General features: G+C 47.4%; 2 protein-coding genes across 9 annotated transcripts in view; one reads left to right on the top strand and one right to left on the bottom strand.

Annotated features, from left to right (window-relative positions):
• Positions 1-787: 787 nt before the first annotated feature.
• On the top strand, positions 788-12,093 carry FGF16 (fibroblast growth factor 16). Of its 2 annotated transcripts, none has more exons than XM_069014953.1 (3): positions 788-1,153; positions 7,415-7,518; positions 11,099-12,093. In XM_069014953.1, exons 1-3 carry the CDS (start codon positions 877-879, stop codon positions 11,342-11,344), a joined length of 627 nt encoding a protein of 208 aa, XP_068871054.1. In that variant the 5' UTR covers positions 788-876; the 3' UTR covers positions 11,345-12,093. The 2 variants fall into 2 exon arrangements, with proteins under 2 accessions (XP_068871054.1, XP_068871055.1); XM_069014954.1 differs by lacking the exon at positions 788-1,153 and adding an exon at positions 5,107-5,306.
• A 4,893-nt stretch (positions 12,094-16,986) lies between these two features.
• ATRX (ATRX chromatin remodeler) overlaps positions 16,987-24,424 on the bottom strand; it is a 66,090-nt gene continuing 58,652 nt past the window's right edge. For 5 of the 7 annotated variants that reach the window (XM_069015664.1, XM_069015666.1, XM_069015663.1 and 2 more), the window contains 5 exons: positions 22,642-22,791; positions 21,878-22,000; positions 21,232-21,327; positions 20,612-20,740; positions 16,987-19,866 (listed from right to left, as the gene is read on the bottom strand). In XM_069015664.1, the coding sequence (XP_068871765.1) occupies positions 19,588-19,866; positions 20,612-20,740; positions 21,232-21,327; positions 21,878-22,000; positions 22,642-22,791 (777 nt within the window). In that variant the 3' untranslated portion in view covers positions 16,987-19,587. Of the gene's footprint in view, positions 19,867-20,611; positions 20,741-21,231; positions 21,328-21,416; positions 21,521-21,877; positions 22,001-22,641; positions 22,792-24,424 lie in introns of those variants that run through there. The other 2 variants (XR_011150994.1, XR_011150995.1) reach the window with 2 other exon arrangements.

The following is a 24,424-nucleotide window of genomic DNA, read 5'->3' as shown; positions in this document are numbered from 1 at the left end:
GGGGAGAGCGCGGAAACACCTGTTTCCAACATGGGGAAGGTGGGGAGGGAGCCCGCGGCGGGGCCGGGCAGCGCCGCTCGCTCTCCCTCCCCTCCCGCCGGCTGCAACCCGGCCGTTCAGCCCGCGGGATCGCCTTTCAGAAAGATCGCATTCCGTTTGTACACGTTCCGCTGAAAAACGCGTCTCGACCCTCTCCTCATGTGTTGTTTTTTTTCCAACGTGTCCGTTCCAGGGGGTGGTGGGTGGGGGGCACGCTCGTGGCTGAGGCGGCGGCGGCACCGATGGACCTGAGGGTTCCGACAGCCCCGGGGCCACCGAGCCACCCGGGGGCTCCGATCGAGCCGGCCCGTGCGGGGTCTGGGGTCGCGGCTGCGGGGCCGGGCAGGGCCGGGAGCGGGGCCGGGGCTGCCGGCGGTGCGGGAGCGGGTGCGTGCGGGGGCTCCATGATTTCATCGTCAGCTGGCGGGGACCTGCCAAGAGCTGTTATGCCTCACTGCGATGTGTAGCTTTTTCCTGCCATTTTTTTCATAATAAAAGAGGGAGTGAAGCGGGCCCTTTTTTTTTTTTTAAGAAAAAAAAAAAAAAAGCCAAATGGATCAGAGAAGGGGGTGGGGGGGGGGGGGGTGGAAAGCAATAGCCAAAGGGGATGCCAGTGAGGTGTGGCTTGCATTTAAATATCCAATATGTCAATGTAAGGGGAGTGTGTACGTATATAAAGTGCAGTTCGCATCCGACGGCGGGACACTGGATCCAGCGATGGGAGGCGCGGGCGGCGCGGGGCCGGGCCGGGGCCGGCAGCGCGGGGCCGGGCGGCCGCAGCCCGCGCTCTGAGCGGCCGCTCTGCCCGCGCCCCCGGGGCCGCTCCGCTCCGCGCCCATGGCAGAGGTGGGCGGCTTCCTGGGCGCGCTGGACCCCGACCTGCACGGCTTTCCCCCCGCGCTGGGCGCCGGGCTGCCCCTCGCCGACTCCCCCGGCTTCCTCAACGAGCGCCTGGGGCAGATCGAGGGGCGGCTGCAGCGGGGCTCCCCCACCGACTTCGCTCACCTCAAGGGCATCCTGCGGCGGCGGCAGCTCTACTGCCGCACCGGCTTCCACCTGGAGATCTTCCCCAACGGCACGGTGCAGGGCACCCGGCAGGACCACAGCCGCTTCGGTAAGGGGCCGGGGGGGTGCCCGGCCGGGCCGGGAACAGGTGCCCCGCGCGTACAACTAATTACCCCGCTAATATAAATCATCTCGGGACGGGTATAATTGGCCTCCTAAATAAATGCGCTCACTCCCCAGCAATGCGGGAGTTTTTATTTCCAATTTCCTACTCTCCCGGCGCTCAGCGTTTCTGCAGGTGCACTAAAACGTGCCTTCGCAAGGGAGAAAAAAAGAAAAAATAAAATAAAAATTAAATAAAGGAAAAAAAAAAAAGAGGACGGTGACCAGCTCTAGCTGTGCCTCTGAAGTTAGTGGTGAGGGAGGCAAAACAGAGACGTTCCTGGTTGAAATTTCTTGGAAATTCCTATGTTGGAAAAAGAAATTCCTCGCTTTTTTTAGTTGTTTCTCTTTTTTTCTTTTACTCCTCCTTCTTTTTGGCCTCTGCAGATACTTGTGAGCTGCTTTCTTTTACATGCATGACTTTGATTAGAAGAGCTTCTCCCCAAAGCAGGCAGGGATCAGTTGGCTGGAGGGGTGTCAGGAGCTGGGTTTGGAAAGATTGTTGGAAAAGAAAGGGGGAAGCTGAAGAGGGAAAAACACTTAGGGGACCTCAGAAAGAAGATGGAACAATAGGCAGAGCACCATGGACTTTACCTTGCCGCCCAGGATACAGCTGGAAGACTGCAGTGCCTGTATCAGTGGCACACAAGAGCAGGGACCTCTAATGAGACTATATGTAATCTTCAAAAAATGCATCCCAAGCCGCAGGCAAAAGAGTCCAGTCAGTTTGAGCACAGCTAAGAGAAATTCCCGCTACTCCCGCATCTAGTGCAGGTGTCTGTATAAGCTATCAACAAGTCCCATGCCAGTGATCTCAGCTATGTTGTCAACAGGTTGCAAGACGTGCTCGCAAGACTTTTTATAGTTTTCAAGTGATTTAACTCCTCAGTGAAAGGAATTCTTTTTTTGCCTTTACTTGTTTGCAACCAGTCAGTTCTGATACTGTAGGAAGTGCTTCTGCTGCTATTGTTGGAGGTGTAAGGCAGGTTTTTGGAACAATTGGGGAAGCTTATCTCCGCACCGCGCTTTCCATAAACACCAGGTGTGTGCATGGCATGTCCCTGCCTAAATCAACAAGAAAGTCATAACCTGCGGGTCAGAGTCAGGTACTAATATGCTCGTGGGGCAAGCATTCTTTAATTACCTCCTGAAAACACCCATCTTTTAACGTTTCACACTGCAATACGCAATGGGTTTCCACATTCAAAGAGTTGAAAGCAAACCCATTGCATCTGGTTGGTTTTAGTTCAAGCTGCCACGTAGTGTTTCTAGTCTATCAGTTCTTTTTCTTTACCTTTGTACAACTCAACAGCCACTTTTAAAGGGCAACATTTGTCTCAGGTCCATTTTTTATAAAGATTGAGTAAAACAAGTGTATTTTCAAACTTGGAAAAAACATGTTAAACATGCTGAAACTTTTCATGAATTTTGCACACTGAAGCCTAAGTCACAGAGTGCTTCCAATAAATCGAAACATTGGCATTCCCTAAGTGTTTTAGCAGTCCGCATCCAGCTCTGTAAACTAGACCAGACTTCAGATATTATAGTTTTCTGCTTCAGGGTTTTCCCAGAGGCAGTGTAAAATAAATAGTTATTTGTTGTAATTGCAAGACAAAGCCCCAAAGGATTAGACTGGAATCCTTGCATTCAGATCAAGTTGGACTAAGCCTTGCTTCAGCAGAGACTCAAAGCAATAACGTATTGGCACACAGTATTCACCATCTGCGTTCAGTAGCCATGAATATTTAAATTCCAGTGTTCCTGGTATGGTTCATATTAGGATGTCATGTATCAATGCATTCCTAAATTTTGCATGCAACAGTCAGAAAGGAGGGACTTATAACAGGAATAGGCAGCCTGAGTGATGCTGGGGAACTCCAAAACTGTGGTGAAGGATGCAGAGGTAGACAAGGGGTTCAGGGAAGCAGTTTAAAGCTGCCTTAAATCTTGGGGCATCTGGAGAAATACTTAGAAATCCAGGATCAAGGCCATGTGGCTGGAAGGTGCTCCCTGGTATCATGAGCAGATAATTAAGATGCTCCATGGATGGCTGTGATGCCACAGCCGAGGCACGTGTCCAGCTGCAGGTGGGATGTAGGGTAAAACCGGACTTGGCATCCCCATCTCTTGATTTGGAAGGGATTCAGGAACAGACAGGCAGTATCTGCACCCTCCCATGTGCAGCCATCCCAAAAGCTACCAGATGTGCAAGACATCCACATCTTCCAGAGAGGAAAATAGCCAAAGCCCTGCTGATGCAGAACAGAGTCCCAAGGTCCCAAAAGTGAGGATTAAAGGGAGAGATTCTTTTGTACCACAGCATTTGGGAGTATGATTGTAGGACACAGGGGAGGCACTGGCATCATGCATCCACACTGCCTGAGCAATCACAGGAACTACTGCTTCTCATCTGTCGAGGACTGGAGCTTTCCTAAATCACACCTGTCTTCTGGAATGTGATATTTTATACTTGTAAAAACACAGATTCTTGCAAGAACAATGGAGCACAGCTTATTTTTCCTAGAGGAGGTTTAACACATAATGTGGCAAAGCCCTCTAGGTTTGTTGGAAGAAAGCTCATTCTCGCACTACAGAAGTGCCCAAATTCACTCTCTGAACTGGCAGCTCTGGCAAAGTCACTCCCAAAAGAATAAAGTGTTTTCCAAAATGTATCTCTCTCACTGCATCTGCTCAGAACCTTCCTCGACAAAGAAATAAAGGATGATGAAAATCTGGAGGGGGTCTGGACTGACATTAGCACCCCTATGACAATCCTTCTCAGAATGAAACAGAGAAATTTGCCAGGAAAATCCCTGCCAGGAGGAACTGCTCCTTTTCTGCCTTACGTCTCTTTTACAGCAGCATTAAACAAGTGAACCCAATGGTGCTACTCACTGCAGTGGAGGAGAGAAAGAGGTCTTGAGGTTGCACTGCAGACGAATAAAGGCAGAAAATGAAGCTCTTCTCAGGTACAAACCTGCTCATGGATCTGTTACACAGACTCCTAGAGAAGCTGCTGAGACCTCCAGAGAAAGTTTTGCTGTAATTTTGACATTCAGACCATCGTGCACCTGTTGCTGAACAGTTGTTGAGGTTTTTAGCTGAAGCTTTAGGTTTGTAGCCATTAATACAACATCTGATGTTTCTGTACCCCAGCTCCTGAATACAGTCATGTAAGAAGAGACAGGTGCAGGGAGCTGAATTGTTCTTTGAGGGATGGTTTAGAGTAAGGCGAGAGTGTGTGGGTCCAGCCATGGCAAAGCTCAGGAGATTATTCAGTTCTTTGGTGGTAAATTAATCCAGTCAGAGTCTTAATCAAATCTTTCCAAGTCTTATCTGGAAAGGCTCAAGGAACAAAGAGAATGAATAATCAAAGTGAGGAGAAAAAAAAAAGAGGCAAGTCCTGGGAGAAAGAAAAAAAGAAAGCAAAAGAAAAAAACAAAAGCATGTTCTACCACAAAAACACACCGCTACAATTGGAAAGAGAATTCTTGAGCTGGCCCCAGTGGCCACTCCCTGTGCTGCTGGAGATCAGATGTACGAAGCTGCAATTTTGTCTAGAATTGGAGTGAGCTAAGGACAGGATGGATATCCGCCCACATATTTTCAGCCTTCACTCTGTCTCCTGACTTTTGTGGGCTCAAGTTACATTCTTAATGCTCTTTCAACATAGTCATCTTCCATGCATGTCTGCAAGTGCCACTCAGAGATCAAAAAAGGGGAATACTACAAGAGATGTTGTCAGAAGAGATTGTCATGGGCACACCTTGGAAGAAGCTTCATTTGCAAAGCCCGTATCTACCCAACCTGCACCAGGTGAGGGATGTCTCACCTTCCTGATCAGAGAGGGAAGATGCTGATGCTGCTCCTGGCTTGGTTCTTACCAGGTCTTTGGAGACCTGGATTCACATGGCTCATACAGAGCATGCTTGTGGGCATACTCAAGAAAAGATCTGGGTTCCCCTGCCTTAGACATCCCTCAGTTTCTCATCAGAACCAGCAACATTTTCCTACTTCCCAGAAGTGACAAGAGACAAAAAAAGTGCTGATGCCAAGGACTGTGTCTATACCTATAGGAAGGTCCACCTACCATTCTCCAGGTACCTGCTAAGTTTCACTTGAATGTTCCCTTGTCTCCAGCCTGGGGAAGACTCCCCCATTCCTGGGTGTATCTCTGTACTCCTGTTTTACTTTTTACACTCCCTGTAGTTGTCCATCTTCCTTCACTCCCTCCTTTTCAAAGAGTGACTGTGGTAATTTCTGGTCTCTGGATGGGAAAAAGCACTCAGCAGTTCAGTAACTCCCTCGTGTCAGAACTGGTGGGTAGTGAAGGGAGGAAACCACCCCTCATCCTGCACCTCTCTCCTCCCTGTTTGGGATTCTTTTCAGCTAAGAAACCACAACAGCTACTGAGGAGAGCAGAGCCAGGGTCTGCGCCTGTCTGGCTTGGAAGGGCTGCCTTCCCTGCCTGTGCTGCCTGTTCCTGGTGTTTCTGCAGGCAGGATGTGTCCTGAGGCCAGGATGTGTAGCTGGGCATATTTCAGCCTGTAGAATGTCTGCTCTGGTCCATAAAGTGCATTTTGTGATGTTTGCTTCCCTGTTTGTCTCCAGGACTTGCCGCTCCCAAATCCCTATTTCATCTCCCCTAGCACCTGCTGGTTTCAGGGAGGGCTGGATTAGATGCACAAGCCCCAGAGTAGGCAGGGGAAAAGGAGGACAGAAGGCCTGATGGAAGGTAGGAATTCCTGCAGCCAGCTTAGCTGCCAGCACCTGACGATGAGTCTGCGCTGCACGAAGGGGGACAGGGGTGTCCATCACCATCTGGTCTGTCCTATCTTTAGGCAGTGATGTGGTGTCGTCTGAGAGCTGTCACATCCGTGCTCCAGGCTGAGGGCTGACCCGGAGCTGTGGCTGCCACTGAAGTCAGCTGGCTCAGGTGGCCGCTTGTCACGCGGTGGTTTTAAACCAGGGCAATACTTTTACCTCCTCTGGGAGGTAACCTGATCAGAGCATCAACTGCCCAGGGCTGGATGTTTTGGGAGCTATATTAGGAGAGCTGGAGCCATGCTAAAGGTTAGAGCAACTTTCTTCTCCAGTCAATGGAGACATGCAGTCATCAGATGAGATGAGGAAAGCCCTCTTCCTTCTGCCTCCCAGCTAAGTAATCCTGCACTGGACACTGGCAAAACTGCCCATGACCTCTAGATTGGTAGTGTGTGGAATCCATAATAACACAGTCCCACCACTGCCTTCAGGAAGTCTTCCTGTGAAGTTTGAAGGTCCTCACCACTTCGGGTGTTGGGTAGGGGCTGTTTGTTTTTAAGTGCTTCACCAAAGGTTCTGTTACAAGTCTTTCCCCCATTGAAACAGCTGCTGGCTATGGGGGTGCAGCAGCCAGACCCTGCTCTTTCTTGCCAGAGGAAATAAGGCTGCCCCTCATTTTTAAAGTGTCTGACACCATCATAGCAGGCTGCAGCCTGTGGGTAAAACAGTTGCTCTTGCAGGGCTGAGGATGGCTGGGACAGATGCTGCTGGACTGGGAAGAGGCAGGCAGGAGGCTGGGACAGGCAACAGGGCATAGGGGGCAGGAGGGGGTTCTGGCAGTAATGGTGGCAGGGGATGACAGAGAAAGGATGGCTCCAAATGCTGCAGAGGAAATGCATTTCTATCTGTGTGCTTTGAAGCTGGATTTTATCCCTATGGCTTGCATATACATTTCAGGTTGGCAAGTATCCCACTGGAGTGCCAGGATGAGGATGGTGCTCACAGACATCTCTTCTAGTGCTTTTCACTTCTTTTTACTGAACCCATGACTTTAAAACCTGTGGGACAATAATCTTATTCCAGAAGACAAAATCACACTCCTTATGGTGAAGAATAAAACCCAGCATGCTAACAGCCTTCTGACATTTCTAGTGGCCAGGCACAAGTTTCTACATCTGTCTTCTTGGTGATAATTACGAAAAAAATCCAAACCCAAACCAACAAAACCTTGCAAAGCTTTTCTCATTAGCAAAGGTAATCCCTCTTGGGCAACTCAAATTCACAATGCTGGGGAGAAGCCCAGACTGGAAACCAGAAGATTGCACGCAGATGGGACTGTAGAGTTAAGAACTGTATTGTTACTGGGAATGGCTGGGGTTTTTTGTTGCTGGAGCCTGGTGGTGGTTTTTTCTTCTGTATGATTTGCAGTTCTTTTCTTTTTTAGGGATTTTGGAGTTTATTAGCCTGGCAGTGGGGCTGGTGAGCATCCGTGGGGTGGACTCCGGACTCTACCTCGGCATGAATGAGAGAGGCGAGCTCTATGGGTCGGTAAGTTCAGGCTGGGCTGATTCCAGCACTGCAGCCTGTGGCCTCAGCCATGTCACAAGATGCTCTGTCACAGGTCCCCCACCTTCTTGGGGTGACACCGATCTCCATCCTACCCTTGATTCCACTGCTGTTATAACATAAATGATATATAGGAATTGGGTTTGAGGGAGGATTCACTCCTGCTGTGAGAGCCCACAGTGGTGCCCAGCCCCCAGACATCACACTGAGGTTTTGCCTTTCAGACATGGTGTGGCAGTGGCCAGGTAAAGGCAGGGGGACATTTAGCATAAAGCCAGGAACTGCTGATGTGTTTTCACAGCCTGAGTAACACAGCAGTTGTATTCTCTGTGTGGTCAGGTCTGCACCTATCTGCAGGTCTTATCTTTGTATTATGGCTCTTTAACCAACAAAAGCTGAAATTGTGGCCTGTTACTGTGAAATTCTCTGTGACTCCTTGTAGGAGTTTAGGGCTGCTGTTCATGATTTCCTAGAAGTGCCCTTTTCATGCTAAAAATTTCCATGTTTTGACAAAAAACCCCAAGTGTAAACTCATTAAGTGTTATGACTTGCAGTCAAAATGCCAGGTCGTAACAGCTGGGCAGAGGTGCTTCCTACAGGTTAATTTAACTCAATTCCAAATTATTTAGCTCAATTAAGGGTGGATCATAAAATAAAATGAAATGAAATAAACCAGTTTTAAACCAAAGCAGAAGGCACTACTTCCTCTCGCCATCAGATAAGTCTCAGAGTACAAGTTAAAACTCATGTACTCTGCATACACAGAAGCTGTGAGAAAACCTTTGATTAGCAAACAGTAAACCACAAGTTTGGCTCATTTTTCCTTGTCCTATTTCCACCTGAGACTGCCACAGACCCTTCCACCATTTAAGATGCAGTTGCTGACGTTTATCTGAGGTAGTTGCCCAGAGAAGCTGTGGCTGCCCCATCCCTGGAAGTGTCCAAGGCCAGGTTGGATGGGGCTTGGAGCAACCTGGGATAGTGGAAGGTGTCCCTGTCCATGGCAGGGGGTAGAACTGGATGACCTTTGGGGTCCCTTCCAACCCAAACCTCTCTGTGATTCTCTGATCATCAAATACTGCATGCACCAGTAACTGTTCTTTTCCCACCTCATTTCTGTAACAGCTTCTACCCTGCACAGCAGTTAAATGCAGAGACAGTGGTTAAATTGCAAATGTACAAAAAAAGAAAAATCACCAGGATTCCATAAAACACAAAATCTCCTGAAGCACACTTCAGAAAGCAGGGCTGGAGCAGCACGTCTCCTGTCAAACCCTAAGGCTGCTCAGCAGCTGCTGCAATTGTAGTTTTCACTCGTGCCTGCTGGAGAACTTGAGCCCATGTATTCCCCCCTTTGCCTTCAAACCCTGTAGCTCTGATTGTGAATCGAGTTTCATGATGGGTTAATTAAATTCTAGAGCCCGTGTTCATGTTACAACACAGAAACAAAAGTAGGGTAGCATTTTACAACACTGAATCTGGAACCAGGATTGACCTGAAGATAGTCGTGGGAGCTGTCCCTGCCCATGGCAGGGGGTTGGAACGAGGTGATCTTTAAGGTTGTTTCCAACCAAACCATTCTGGGATCTTGTGCACCAGGCAGGACGCTGCAGGGACACAGTCAAAAGGCTGCTCCAAACTGTGCCGGCGTCACGAGCCAGGTCCCCAAATTACCCTGGAGTTTTAAAATCTGGGACACGTGGGTTGTACAATGATGGCTTTTCTAACTCAAAAGCCACTACAGTATTCTTAATTAAAGGTCCATAAAACAGTGCCTGACAACAGCATTAACATTACAATGGTATTTTGGGAGATCACAGTACAGCAGTATTTTTAAATTTTCAGCAAGTTTATTATTTCCCTCTGTGCCAACTTTGCCTGATGCCTGTGTTGATGCAGCCAGAGCCAGCCATCCCCACAGCGACACGTGGAGTCCCCTCGGGACACAGAGCTTTTCTGCCTGTCCCTGTTGACCTCGTGCCAACATTTCTGTAAAGCTTCCCAACGATTTCAGAAATGCCACTAATACTTTGGGCAGCAGAAGTCATGGGCAGCACCTTGCCTGCTGCCTGGATGGTGTCAGGTTCAGTGGGGACATCCCGGGGCTTGGAAAGGAATAAATCACTCCTTGCAGAGTCACCCCAGACTCGCCAAACATTTTCCACAAATACTGTACTCCAAACTGCCTAGTGCAGCACAGGGGAATGGGGGCAAAGCAACAGCCAGAGTTCAGCCAGTCATCAGGTTCCAACATAATTCCAAGTGGATGGCATCTGAGAGGAGGGAAAAAACCCAGCCTGTATTTATTGACAGATCTGGGAAGAGAAGTCCGCGGTTCCCTGGGTCTCAGATGGCCAGGGCTGCGGCCTAGGACTTTTCGAGGGCTCACAACTCACCTCAGGCTTTATTTAATTAGCAGCAAAACATTGAAAACAGGTTCTGAGCACAGGTGAGCTCCTGGATTGTGTTACAAAACACATCTACTGTGGGCAGTAACATTTACTGAGCACTCCGTGTGCCGAGGAGGGGACACATTCCCTGCCCGGATAGTTTACAGTGGAGGGACAGTGGGTGTAATATTAGAGCCCTCTACATTTGCAGACTGCCCTTCAGCTGAAAGGGCTCCCAGTCACCCTGGCAGTATCCTTATGGGATGGCATGGCTGGACCCTCTGCGACAGCACAGCAGTGCTGGCAAAGCCACCTGGGCACATCCCTGTAGCTGGCACATGGAGATGGGAGAGAGAGGGAAGGAGCACTGGACATGAACTAAAGTCCATCAGCAAACAGCCACTGCCAACAGCCCCCAGCTCTAAGGGCTGGATGGACAGGCTGGCTGTGGCCATGGTGACACCAGTGCCATCTGTCCCCCCATGCCAGCATGGGATGCACCAGCCACACACCCTCATCACATCACCTGTCACCACCCTAAATCTTCCCTGGGGTCTGACATCCCACATCCCTCTGGGTCTTGTTACAGCCTCCCATCACAGCTCACTGGCACTCCAGCAGGTGGAACGCTGAGGAATGCTTTCATTCCCATCTCAGCGCATTCAGCTGTGTGCCCTGAACTTCCAAAGCAGTTCTTGCTCCTGTTTTCCTGTTTAGACCCCTCAGATGTGCTGCCTGCTGCTTCTCCCATCCAAAAGAGGCGATTTGGGCTGCGTGATACCTTGGAGGGCACTGCTACAGGGGGATATGTCCCTGCCTGGCAGCACGGCCACCCAGTGAGTTCAGACTCACACCTGGACATGTTTGGAGCTTTGCCATGTGCCTGTCTAATTTATTCATGGCGCATGTTTGCAAAATCCACACCCACCTTCACCTGCTTTTGTCTCCTTCTTCCTCCAACTCCAGAGCTCCTTGGGTCTTGACTTGTGCCCATTTCCAGCTCTCATCCAGGGGAAGCATCCCCAGCAGCACAGTCCCCGTCCTCAGGGGAGCCAGGAGAAGGCAGCTGCGAAAATGCTAGAAAAATAAAGTAAGGAAGGTTGACAATGTTTCCTATTTTAACTTTTTGACACGAGTGTCTCTTTGTTCCCCTGCTGTGCTGCCCACGGCAGAAGAAGCTCACCCGGGAGTGCGTTTTCCGCGAGCAGTTTGAGGAGAACTGGTACAACACGTACGCCTCGACCCTGTACAAGCACCCCGACTCGGAGCGCCAGTACTACGTGGCCCTCAACAAGGACGGCTCCCCCCGCGAGGGGTACAGGACTAAGAGACACCAGAAATTCACCCACTTCTTACCCCGGCCTGTGGACCCTGCCAAAATCCCTGCCATGTACAGAGACCTCTTCCACTACAGGTGATGGTTCCTGCAGTGTCAGTGTACATACTTGGGCTCCCAAGCTTTTTCCCAGAGCACTCTATTAATAGTCATTCCATCATTCCTGTAAGCGTAGATGACCTAGGGAAGCACTTACATTGAATTCAGACACTGCTGTTCCTCCTTGTTTCCAGCGTATATCAAACCTGGGTTATTTATGGGGCAGGGCGGGGGTAGGGGAAGGGAGGGAACCCTACATTTAATCTTCCATTTTCATTCACTTTCGTTACCTGGTTGCTACAAGAGAGGCTGAATATTCAATGTTATGGTTGCTTAAAGGAACAAGCAGGTGAGCAAACCTGATCATTGGGGAAAAGAAAGTCCCAAAATAACCTAAAAATGAAGAGAAGAAAAGAAAACAAAGACCACAGAACTGCTGCAGATGCTGCTGCTGAGCTGGGTTAGCTCCCTGCTAAGGAAAAGCCTTTGAGTGGTGCCCTGCTTAAGCAGCCCAGGAGTTTGCTACATGGATGATGCTCCATGGACCAGTCCTGATGTGCGGGGTTCTTCCTGCTGTTGGGGTGGGAATGGGGCGAGGAACATTATTCAGATGTAAGCATGGATACTGTGCATAAGGACAAAACTATTTATAAAATGTATATGATATTTATTTTATATATTTATTTATTTCAAAATAATTTTATTTTTAATGAGAGATGCTATGACCGGATTTTCATCAGGAAGAATAAGGTCCTACTGAACCAGGAAAAAAAAATGAGTTTTAAGAGCTTATCGGCAATAAAATTGTCTTTATATTGTAGATTTCTTGCTAGCCCTTTTTTTTGGCACTCTTCAACAACTAACCCAGTATTTCCCCAGCAATATGAACATTAAATCCACCTCTAAAAGGGCTTTGTACAATAAAGATCAATTACCTATGCCCCAAACTCCTGCAGAAGGATGACATCAAATTACAGGTCTGGGAAGCACCAGCTCAGCTCTTGGCAGGAGTCGTGGGCAGCTCAGTCTCCTTGGGGTGTGGTGCATCCCCGTGGATTTACTGTCCTGTTCTAAACCAAGAGGACAAACATTTGGAGCATCTGCTGTGTTTTGGATGGACCCATCATTCCTGCAATAAAACCAGCACACCTTGCATGAGATTTACCTGCAGCACCATGAAAAATCGGTGGAGAAAAAGAAAGCAACAACAGCAATTTTAAACCCCCTCACTTTTAGGCAATTACTGTGGAAGAGGATCATCCCTGCAGGCAGTGCTTGGATGTTTGTGGCTGTGTGGCATTTTCCTCTGCAGAAGCTGCCTGGTCACACAGTTCTGTCACCTTTCCTCTGCCTCCAGCTGGGCTCAGCAAACCTGAGGACATTTGGCAGCCCTGAGCCAATCCCATATTCCCATCTGGTGCCCAACAGTGCCAGGGAAACACAGCCCTCCTCCAGTCAGGCCAGGCCAGGGATGCTCATGGGAGAGGGCTTGGCTGGGCCAGCACAGACCCTCAGTGCCACTTGTGCCACATGTCTGCCCTTGCTGCCTGCTTGGGATGCCACAGACGTGCAGGGAAAGCTTCCAGCAATGATGCCAGTGTATGTTTTGTTCCCTGTGATCAGCAGAGAGATTTCAGCACATGGTGGGAGCAGGAGTGTGTGGTTGCAGAGGCACTCTGCAGCAGGAGGAGAGGCTGACAGCAAACAGGGTTCTCTGGAGTGTGCAAAAACCTGAACAACTACAGCTGTGGTGGCTTTGGGTTTTCGTTATCACAACTGTTTGTTCACAGTGTTGTTTCTTAACCTCTTCCTTGCAAAACAGTCATGGTAAAACCTCAGCTCCTTCATCTTCAGCTTGTGAATTCCCAGGACACTTTTACTGACCTACAGATGATCCACACCAGCTTCTCCTACATCTACATCACTAATGGAGCAGCAGCCCTAGTGCCCAGCTCTGCTCCCGACTGTCTCTCGCCCTCTCTGCCACCTCCCATGTCCCTGCCACGTCCCTTCGCTGTCCCAGCAGGTCCAGCAGCCACCAGACGACAGGCTGGGGTTGGCAATGAGGAGATTACAGGAGCTTTACCTTCAATGATCCAGACATGAAGGAATTTAATCCCGTGTTTGAAATAAAAAGAGTTTATTTAGCTTCTTCCTCTGAGTCACTGCCGAAACATCTCATCCCCGGCTGCTGTGTCGGGAGCTCGATCGCTCACGAGACGTGTCCTCAGGTGCACTTTTGACCTTCCCCTGCATGAAGGGAAATCCCTCAGCCCTGGAGCCTCGCTCTGCCCCCCCGGATGGTCCTGCTCCCTCCAGCCAGGGCTTTCCGTGGTGCTTGAAGATAAATCTGGTGGTTAAGATCCTGCTCCTTTTCAAAATGAAGGTCAAAACCTGATGTCAGCAATGCCAAGTACATTTTTTACCAGCTCCAAAGGGAGATGATTTGGCCCATGGGGACAACACTGGATTTGTTCTTCTGATACCCAACTCAAAGAGCTGCTGCAGCAGAGCCTCCAGCCACAAAGGGACACACAGGTGCCAGGGATGCTGTAAAACACTTTTTCAGGATCTGGGTTCAAAAAACTTATACTTCCTAAAAGCAAAATCCACAAAGAATTTACTGGAAACCCCTTGGTAAAGGCTGGTGTCCTGTCCTGTGTGGGGCATTCATTCAATGGGGAATTCAGCACTGCTAAATCCCACCCAAATGGTTCTTTCACAGGAATTTACTGTGTTTGGTTCTGGTTCAACAAAGCATCTGAAGATGTGAGTGACCTGAGTGACCTGGGAGCTGAACAGCAGCAGAAGGAACCACCCCAGAGGCTGGGTGTGCTCTGAGTGGCACAGGAGGGGGCTGTGATGCACAGGGGGTTTGTGTGGACACACTCACCTCTCCACCCCATCCGATCTCCCTTGGTCCGACTGTTACCCCACCTGGAGATGCCAACTGCTCCTTCGGCTTGGAGATGTTACAGGGCTGGCAGATGGACCCTGCTAGGAAAGTTTGAGAGGAAAATAGGTTTGGGTTGCTTCAACCTGACAGAATCTTCCAAGTCAGCAAAAGCAAACAGTGTTAGTTTGGGGTCTCAGCTCATGTAGATTCCATGTGATTCAAAGTCACAACAGCCAACAGAAAACCTCTCAAAGGGGAGGCAAAAGCTGGTGCAGGGGTGGCCATGATCCCCAGAAACCCTACTGTGCCCCCAACCCCAGAGCTGTTCTACACAGAAGACTGTGGGTCTGGAAACACCACAGCAAAGGGGACAAAAGGCATCTCTTTCAACCCTTCTCCTTCCACCTGAGAGGGGTGGGCCTGTTCTGTGGGAAACATTATCCCGGGACAGCTGTGCAGAGCAGGAGAGAGGAGGTTCCAGAAAAGAGGTGGGAAAGTGCTGGAGTCTCACTATGGAAGGTGCAGAAACAGAGGGGAGCTGCCTGTGAGAGGCCAAGGTGGAGCCAAGCACAGCAGGAAGTTCCCTTCTCCCTGGCTTTGGCTCGTGATCCAAGGCACAGGGATGGATTGGGTGGATTGCCTGGAGACTGACGTACCAGTGGCAACGTACACATGTTCTCATGGACATCCCCATGGAGACCCTGCTGCTTGTGGGGAGCTCTTCTGGGTGGAATGCACGGCTTAGGGCTCCTTTCTCCAAGGCGGGAAAGGAGAGGAGGCCCCAGAGACTCACCTCCTGTGGAGAGAGCGATGGAGATCCCAAACTGCAGAGGGAATCCAGAAACTCAGTGCTGGAAGACAATGAAGGTGTCCTGGTGTTGTCCCAGCTGGCTGGACATCCAGAGAGATGTGCTGCAGCTGCCAGACTGTGCCTGAGAGGTTCCTGGAAGGGCATCCAGGGATGGACCATTCCTGAAGGAGAAAGGCTGAAATTCCTGTTGATGTGGAGACAAAGACATCTGCACCCCTTGGGATACTGCTGGTTATTGCTTTTTCCAAAGCAAGGAACTGCCTGAGAGCCCCTGAATTCTCATCATGGAAAACACCAAGGGCACCACCTCATACCTGTGCTGGGTTTGAGCAGGAGCCCTGGGAAGCTAATTCCAAGGATTCTCAGGCTCTTCCCTCACTGTGCCACAAGGTATTTGGCACCAAGATGCCACCGAGCAGGGCAGGTCACCACATCAGACGTGGCCAGGGCACGTGTCCTCTGTTGCTGCTGCTCGTGGGCATCAGTGAGAATCCAGAGAAAGGAGCAAACACCACACTGTGCAAGTGAATTCCTAAAGCAGCTGTTGTGGCTGGATCTGGCTTTGAGGAGTGCCTCAGGTATCAGTTACCATCTCACTTGTTCTCAAGCAGTTTTTGTGCACACACAAGGCCAGGGTGGTGTTCGAGATCAGACCTTGGCTGACAGACCTAAGGGGTGACGCCACCTCCCCCTGCACCCACCTTCCCTGAGCCCCTGCCCTTCTCCAGGGCAGTACCCCCACACCAGGCCACAGGCCCTTCCCAACACTCTCCTCCAGTGACCTCCAAGCCACCTCATCCCTGGGGAAAGCAGGAACAGAGCTGTGGCTGGATGAAAAGGTCACACACAGGATGAACCACTCATCCCAGCCACACACAGCAGGGCAGGAGCTGCTCCAGACCCCTTAACTGCAGCACAGCTTTCCCAGAGACACATTGGGAATTCTGCTGGTGCCCTACCCCAGGCCACATCCCCAGGGTGGGTTCTACAGCACAGAGGGTGCACAGGGGGTTATTTGACACCTGAGCAGGTCTGGGAAGTTCAGACACTGCGTGATTACTGGAGCTGCTGCTGCAACACCAGCATTTTTCCATACTCCTCCAGCTGGGAACATTTAGGACATTTGGCTTTCCATAAACATTGAAAATCTATCCAACTTCAAAACTATTTTTTGCTTGAACTGATGAATTTAGTTTAATTAACTGTGCACAGAGCGGTTCTGCTTTTAAGATAAAGGCAAAAGCTGCTCAGGGTGGGCACAGCTGACACAGCAACAGTGCTGGTCAGTGCTGGGGCACCTCAGCACAACATTCTGGACACGGGACTTGTTCCAAGACACTTCCCAGCCCAACACAGACAGCCACATCCAGCCTGAGCTGCCCACTGCCCTCCATCAGTGCTCAGCCAAGTTAAAAGTCACAGGGATATTTAAAAACATGCTGCCCACAGGGCCCCTTGGAGCACAACTCCAGTATCTTCACCCCAGACACCATTTCCACCTCCCTCAGCTTCACCAAGACCAGCTGTGCCCCTGAGCAGCCCCAGCACTGCCAGGGAACAGGCAGAGGGCACATTTAAACACAATAATTACACTTTTCTTTGCCTAGGAAAGGGGGTGTTTTGCCCAACAGGTGGGATTTTGTAACTAAGGAAGGGAGAAGTACAATTACAAGGTTAAAATATGGCAGCATGTTATTCTGATTTGACTAAGCAGAACTTCACCTCACTTTTAACCATCTCATTGCTGGATAACTCACTTCATTTTTAACAGACAGACTGGCAGAGGCTGCTATTAATTAATTTGAAAATCTGGACCACAACTATTTTCCCTAAATGAAATGAATGGTTACATCCACTGAAGTCTTTGTAGAAAACAGTAAAAGCTTCAACTCACAGCACAGTTCTTCAAAGACACGTTCCCAGGCTGAATCCCTGTGGAGTTAACGCTGGACTGTGAATGTAGCACAAGGCACGTTGATGTATTTTGGTCACTTTATTAAATGAGATATTAAATAGTTTAAGTTTCAACTACTAAAACAGCACTTTGAATGGTGAAAACACAGATAGTATATCGTCATACTTGAATGCTTCTTCTCTTTAAAAACACATTTCCAGTCCTTATATATATTACAAAACAGCCTTATAGGAAGAGGAGACACCTTTTCTATAGTACTTAAGATATTTAATACAGAACTGAAAAGCCATCTAATAGAAACAAAGGCAAGTCTTCACAGCTGTATGATTTCAGCAGCCAAAGCTGGTTGATGGACTGAAACATTACTATACAACTGGGACAAAACATATACAATATCACAATACTAAGCAAAAACGCTTTACATCCAAAGGAATAAACAGGTTACAAAATGTGGATAATTTAGCAGGCAAAACTGTATTACAAGCAACGTTTTTATTCGTCATCTTAAGCCATTTTTATCTAGTTAAAACATCTAGAACAAATATAAAAATGAGCCTTTTATTATCTTACTGATGTATGTTCTGTCTTTAAGTACTGGTTAAAGCCTGATGTTATATTCAAAGCACATTGTTATGCAGCTAAAATGTTGAGTGAGAAACGTATGCAAAGTGGTCCAGGTTTTACTTCAATGCTTATCTCGGATTCCTTCTTGTGCATTAGTCTTCTGTTATCCATAGGTTTGTCCAGGATGAAATAAAATGTGCCTTTCAATGTTGCCTAAAACTTCCACATTTAAGTCTTTGAGTTACTGTAAAACTCCATTTAACATTCCCAGGTTTGGTAGAAAGTATTTCTCTTATTCACAACACGTAGGAATATCGGTGAGAGTTGCCCAGAGTACATTTGCCTTCAAATGTCTGTCTCAACGTCTCACACTTTGTCTCTTCTAGTGCCAACACGTCTCTCTTTGCTCCCTCCCCCAGACCAGAGTTAACTGTAGAGCTGGCAGAGCACTAGAACACACTGAGGGTCTTTTGTGGTATCTTGTAATCAAAGAGTCCAAGACAGCAACTTGTCAGCTGGGTGTGCAGCAGCCCAACCAAGCTCTGTCCACGTCACAAACCAAGTGTCAGTCACACAGCGAAACATTGTGTGACATCGGCACGTTTAGATGCAAAACTTGTCCATTCAGGGCAAGAACTCAAAACTCCTGCAAGAAACTTTCCAGAAACCAAAATTATTTTAGTTCATGCTAGTGTCAGAAGAGTCCAGCACAATCTGGAGCCACAGCCTCCATCCATCTCCAGAGCCCCCTGTTGTCCACACACCACTGCCTCCATGTTCCTGCTACTTACTTGTGCCCCCAGATTATCAATGGGGGTTTTTGGGGGGGTAAGAATCAACCAAAATCTATGCAAAGAAAAGCCCTATTTGTACTTAATTAGATCTTCACAAGCACAACAAGTGTGGGCAAAGAACGTGATAATGATACAGAATAAACCAGAAATTTATCTCTGGCCTACATTTAAAAAAATCCAAAAGAGAACAAAACCAAAACCAAAACAGATCAAGCTCTTTGTGTCCTAACTCATGTTTTCACACAACTGAAGGGATGGGGAGGAGTGCACAACCACATCTCTATCAATAAAGTCATTTCACACCTCTGGCACCTCTGGAAGTTGCTACAGCACTTTCTCTGTATCCATGTTCAATCAGCAATGGTTCTGCCACGTTAAAGGGCGCTCTCTAACAGGGTTTGACCCTGGCCACCATCACTATTTTACCCCCAAAACGCCAGGAACTGAATTGTGTTGGCCCATCCCCCACTGCCGGCAATGGGAGGAGACAGTAGCACCAGCATGAAGGAGTTACCAGAAATGTGCTCTGCACTGGACTCCACAGAGAGGGAATTAGTGCCTGAAGGAAAAACATCTCCCACCCCCAGATCATCAGCTGTTATTCCATCACATGGAACTGAAAATAAGAAATGGCAGCAGACTGGGGAAGGCCCAGTCGTGTTTAAGGCTGGATGCACAGTTTCCCTGTGCCTCAGAAGGTTCAGAGCAGTAGTTATTTACGAATATTGCACTCAATTCTGTTTCAGAGAGTATTTTCAGCTCCTGTTCCATTCAGCACAGATGATCCATGAAGGAAACTAGACTATTTCTGTTAGAACGTTCCCACTAATAGAAAGAAATGGGTAAGCAGAAAAGTATTCCATAATTTGAGGAATCAACTCTAATCAAGAACTCAGCTGTTTACAATTCACATATGTCAGACTGAACATACAGACCTGCAGTCCTTCCTAAGCTTCCCAAAGCTTTGCAGCCACGAAAAGCAAGCGTAGGAGTTTAGACAGGAAACCTGTGGAGATGCTACTGTAACGGGAGAACTTGTTTTCACTGAAAACAACTTGTTATCTCCTGTACTCAACATATGTAAGAAGATTCTAGGCAACATCACTGACAACAGGGAAAACATCGTGTCCTATTTAAACAAAGCTGGAACACTAATATGGAACATGGTATTTAAGGGGAGCAACCAAACTATTCTTTTTAATTTTTTTTTTTTTTTTACAGTTGAGTTCTGTTAGGCCATTGATTCCTAAAAAAATAAAAAGTTCTTTCTCTGATTTTAACAATCCTTTAGGCTTTTAGTGCAAAATCACATTGATTTCCCTTGGGAAGGCCCTGGATTTTTGCCTCTCATTGGGGGTGGTGCTCGTTGTAGGGGTGGTGGCTGCATCCCACCAGACACTGACTGATACATTCCTCTCACATCTATGGTTGGGTAGCTGGAAGGATTCATGATTAAATTTGGTGGCTTTGGCATCATGAGGTGGCCCATGGCTGCTTGCTGGTAGGACATCTGCTGCTGCTGCTGCTGGTTGTACTGGTGCTGGAGCCGCCTGTTCATCAGGATCCTCTGGACACAACCGATTAACTGTGAAGGGAAAGCAGAGCTGGCTGAGTGCACGACCTGTCTCCCTGCTCCGAGGATCAGGTTCAGAGCTGAAATCAATTTGTTAGGGACAGCATGGCTGGGGGAAAAAGCCCCATTGTTATCACCATCCCTAATGTGATGGCATTCAGCAGCCCATTACTGCAGAAACCGTTCAGGAACAGCATTTAGGGCTCAGTTCTCCCGAAGACTTGGCTATTGTGTTGCAGGCAGCATTTAGGTGAGTTGCCATGGCAACATGTACTCTACTGTGAAATTATTCCCAGGTATAAGTTACATCATCATTTGTCAGGTACCATTCATCTTCCCTTTGAAAGTCCCGCCTGTGGACTGTCAGTGTTTGTTTACCTGAGAGAAAACTCTTCCCTCTGACATCATCTGGGCAACTTTAGGATTCTGCAAAGTAATTTTAAGCTAAAACAACGTTACCAACACTTTCTAAGATGTGTTTCCTAAGTGGCTGGCTGAGCTCTGGGAATCAGATTTCTCTTTATGCCTCATGACCTTGCAGCAAAGCACTTCAGCTCAAAAACCTGGCGAGTGGCTTTTTTACGAACTTCTCCTGGGTCTCCCCTCGCTGAGGCTGACCAATGAACTCCAGCACACTGCTGACCATTCTGTGAGGGATATTTATGTGCCTAAACATGCACTTGTAGTTTAGGAATGAACACACACAAGATCCTCATTCAAACACTGACAGTAGATAAATAAACGTAAGGTATTTTACCATCTGCTGTTTCCCGAGGACGTCGTTGTAAATGGCTTCTCGGCGCTTCACATCCAGCTCCTGGCTTGCCTGTCTGTTCAGGGCCAGGGCCTGCACCTGGCTCTCTGTCAGGGTTAAGTTTTCTTTCCACTGAAAAGCAAAAAAACCCAAAACCTTCTTGGCACTGGTCATTTGAACAAAAGCCTGATGGTAACTGAGGCCCTGAGTCATGTTCGCAGTTGCACCAAGAGTTAAAGCAGCCCAGCTTCCATTCAATGCAAAACTGTGCTTCACCAGAACCAGAACTATGAGTTATTAGTTCTTCTAACTGGCAATTAGCAGTCCACAAAATACAGTAACTACTTGCCTATAATTGCTATTCTGACTTATAGAAAAAACAGCATTTTCAGAGCATGGCAAATACTTAGGGATCTAAACTGCCACTCCTGTAAGGCTCTGTGCCAGCTAAATACCACTGAGGGTTACTGCAGGGATACAGGTCACTACCAGCTGGAAATGATACTCATTAATAATGCAATTCATTAGCTGAATGACCATGTGCAGTAGCAATATCTTTGTTTGATAATGTTTAACATTTTCCATTCCTGATCCAAAGCCAGGGTAATCCATTTGCCACTCACTATGGATGAAATGATGTCTTCAAGGGGCTGGATTCTCGCTGCAGCCACACTGTTGGTTGCTTCCACTACCTTCTCTCTTCCTTGATTAATGAGGTCCTGAGAAAACACCAGAAAATCAGTTATAAAGCACAGAAGCAACAAACACATTTCTTCCCCAACCTTCTTAATCTTTCTCTTGTACATACCTAGACTTCAATTACCTTTTTGCTCTCAATTTGCACAAGTCAATGAGTCTAAGCTGCCACCCATCTGAATTTCAGCACAGAGCAGTTGAACAACATGTATAAACCTGGCAATTTGTAGACAGCATTTGTAAAAACCTATTTTTGTACCCACAGGTTTTCAGACCAGCATGAGAATGCTGCAACCCAGGTAAATTTTCTACCATACAGACTTGATAATGTTACAGTTTCAAATGTGGTAATTAAAGTCTTCAAAGAATGCAGGTGATGCTCCAGAAACCTGACAATCTGCCCAGGTATAGGTTTATATACATGCAAATTAAGCTTCAATAAAGCTACATGCAACCCCCCCCCCCAAACTATTAAAAATAGGATATAATTACATAAAGATATTTAAGACTGACATTATCCACGATTTGTGACAGAAAACCCCTACAGCAACACAGACACGTTGTGCTCCTTACCTCCAGCTGTTGGTTACTCATTGCTGACAGAGCACCCAAGTTGTAAGGAATATATGTCTGAGAGTTGAAATTTGTGGGAATCATGTTGGTCCCTGTTGGCATGTTGAAACGCATGGTCATGCCCTGAAAAACACAAAGAGCACTTGCCACTAACTCTGATAATTCTCTAATAACCACACACAGCCAAAGCAGCCCTCAGAGAAGGCCACAGGCACTGAACATTGATCATGGAGGTTTCCAAATCTCAACTCAGAACCACATTTCAGTCACAGAGGAACCCACGTTCCACTCTTGAATAATCTCTGAGTTTAGCTTAATTGTCATTATTTGATATGTAAGTGACCAAGGCTTATTAGTACAGCTTAACTTGGTTAAGATGAATTTTTTTATATTGAAAATCCACTACTTAATGTTGAGTTTGACCAGCCTGTAATGAAATTAGGAAGAAGTGAAATGCATAATTTATTAGCAGGAATGTAAAGCTCATTGCCCATATGGATTTCTCATAGGGCAGCTTCAGATTTTACTTTATTTACCTCCCTATTTCTTCTCCCTCCCCAAACCTTTTCATCAGTTCACTCTATACACCCACTCTTTGTACTTCTAGTGGAAGCCTTTTGAGGGTACCTGACAATTTGCTTTATATATTCATTTCTTGGTCTATAACAAAATTTAATTGCCCCAAGACAAACTGAAAAGGCAAATGGGACTCTAAACCTGAGAAGGTTATTTTCATACACATAAACCAGATTAAACAGCTTTACCTTCTTTTCTGCTTCATATTCTGCCCAGGCTGCCTTCCTTTCTTCTTCAGTGAGTTCCTCTTCCTCCTTATGGTCCAGGAGTGAATCATGCTCATGATACCCAACTATGTACTCCTTGTTGATCTGGAGCAGCTCTGCCAGGATCGTGTCCTGTTCAAAGCAGGAGATAAAGGAGGAGTCACTTGGCAGCTCTGCTCTATTCGCTCCCCGTGTTTCCCCTCTTGCTCCCTTCCTCTGTGTGCAGCTCTGAGCACTCCACAGCACAATAAAACTTGAAAATCATTTAGAAGTACAATTTTCCTCAGAGGGAGGGCAATGGATTAACAATCTGTTGCAGAGATGACAGTCCAGTCACTTAATAAACCACAGGAATGCACTCGGATTCCACAACAATAAATGCACTTTCAGAACCTAAGAAGAGTGGAATGTGCTCAGTGACTTTTCCTTTGCTTAGGCTGGACAACAGACAGGACCTATCAACAATCTGCATTTATTTTATACAAACAGCATCTCTACAGCTTCCAAACACTGAGCAGCCCTTTGGGTCCGACATCTCCAATTTTTTTTAAGTCAAGCCTTTTTGTCTGAAAGTCAAGGTGATGCTGCAAAGGATGAAGAAAAACACCCCTACAGGAGTATGAAAAACTGCTCCTGCTGCACCTCAGGAGCTCTTTTTCCAAGGTCATTATTGAACAGGGTTTTTACGTGACTTGTGTGGCTGATGAGCTCCATGAATTAAGGAAGCTCCAACACACCTCAGCATTCAGGCTAAAATTCCTAATATGAAAACATCATGGAACCACTCCTGAAAAGAATTACAGTCCTGGAGTTATCTGAGTACCTCCAGCCCCCTCCACATCCTGCCCTCATTCTGCCAGGCTTTGCACAAGCAGGAATCCAGCCTGTCCCACCCTGGCATTTTATAATCTCAGCCAAACAATGACTGGAAAAAAGTGCCCACAAACAAACAAGAGCTTTTGCAGCCACTCTGGGAGCTGCCTGTGGAAGTCCTGCCCAGGGGTTCTGTCACAGCAGCCACAGAAAGTTGTTTGTTTCTGTGTGTTTGAAAAGTTAATTAGGTTAAGCAATCTCAATAAACTGTCCCTCTTTGTCCCACCCTTCTCCTATCTGGTCTGAATCATTGTTGTCATTGCCAACTCCTCCCAGAATATCCCAGGTGGGGTCAGCACCACTGATGGGCACAGGGAACAGAGGATGGTGGGCTTGGGGTCCTGGCAGGGAAGCAGAGAGACCCCAGGGATGGGGATGACACAAAGCCCAGAGGAGGTGGCTGAGGAACCCAGGACATGGCACAGGGTGTGGGGGCTCCTGGAGGTGCAGGAACTGCCCTGGGAGTTCCTCCCTCAGGCAGCACAGCCCTCAAATGTGCTTTACATTACATCCAACTGTGTGTTTGCTTTGCTTTGTCTAAACTTTATTTTGTGTTGACTTTAATGATGGAAGCTCAAAAATGGGGATGGGGAATAAACTCACATTTAGTTCAATCTTACAAAAAAAAATAATAAATCCACCTTACACATAAAAAATCATCAGGATAATTATTTCTTTGTATTTGTTTTAGCTTGTTGATAGAATAATGATTATCAGTTGGTTTGTAAGCTTTAGGATGAAATCCTGGTGATGAATGAAAATACGAAGAGAGACTGAAAAAGGGGTTTGAATTTTTAAAAAGACATTTGTCTTTTTAAAATCCTGATGGAATTAAATGCTATGGTGAGATCAGTGTATTAGAAAGGAAATCCTCCATGAAGGAATGCAAGTT

The sequence above is a fragment of the Aphelocoma coerulescens genome, chromosome 4A, assembly GCF_041296385.1.
Source record: "Aphelocoma coerulescens isolate FSJ_1873_10779 chromosome 4A, UR_Acoe_1.0, whole genome shotgun sequence".
Taxonomy (NCBI): domain Eukaryota; kingdom Metazoa; phylum Chordata; class Aves; order Passeriformes; family Corvidae; genus Aphelocoma; species Aphelocoma coerulescens.
This window is presented reverse-complemented; position numbering and strand designations above follow the sequence as displayed.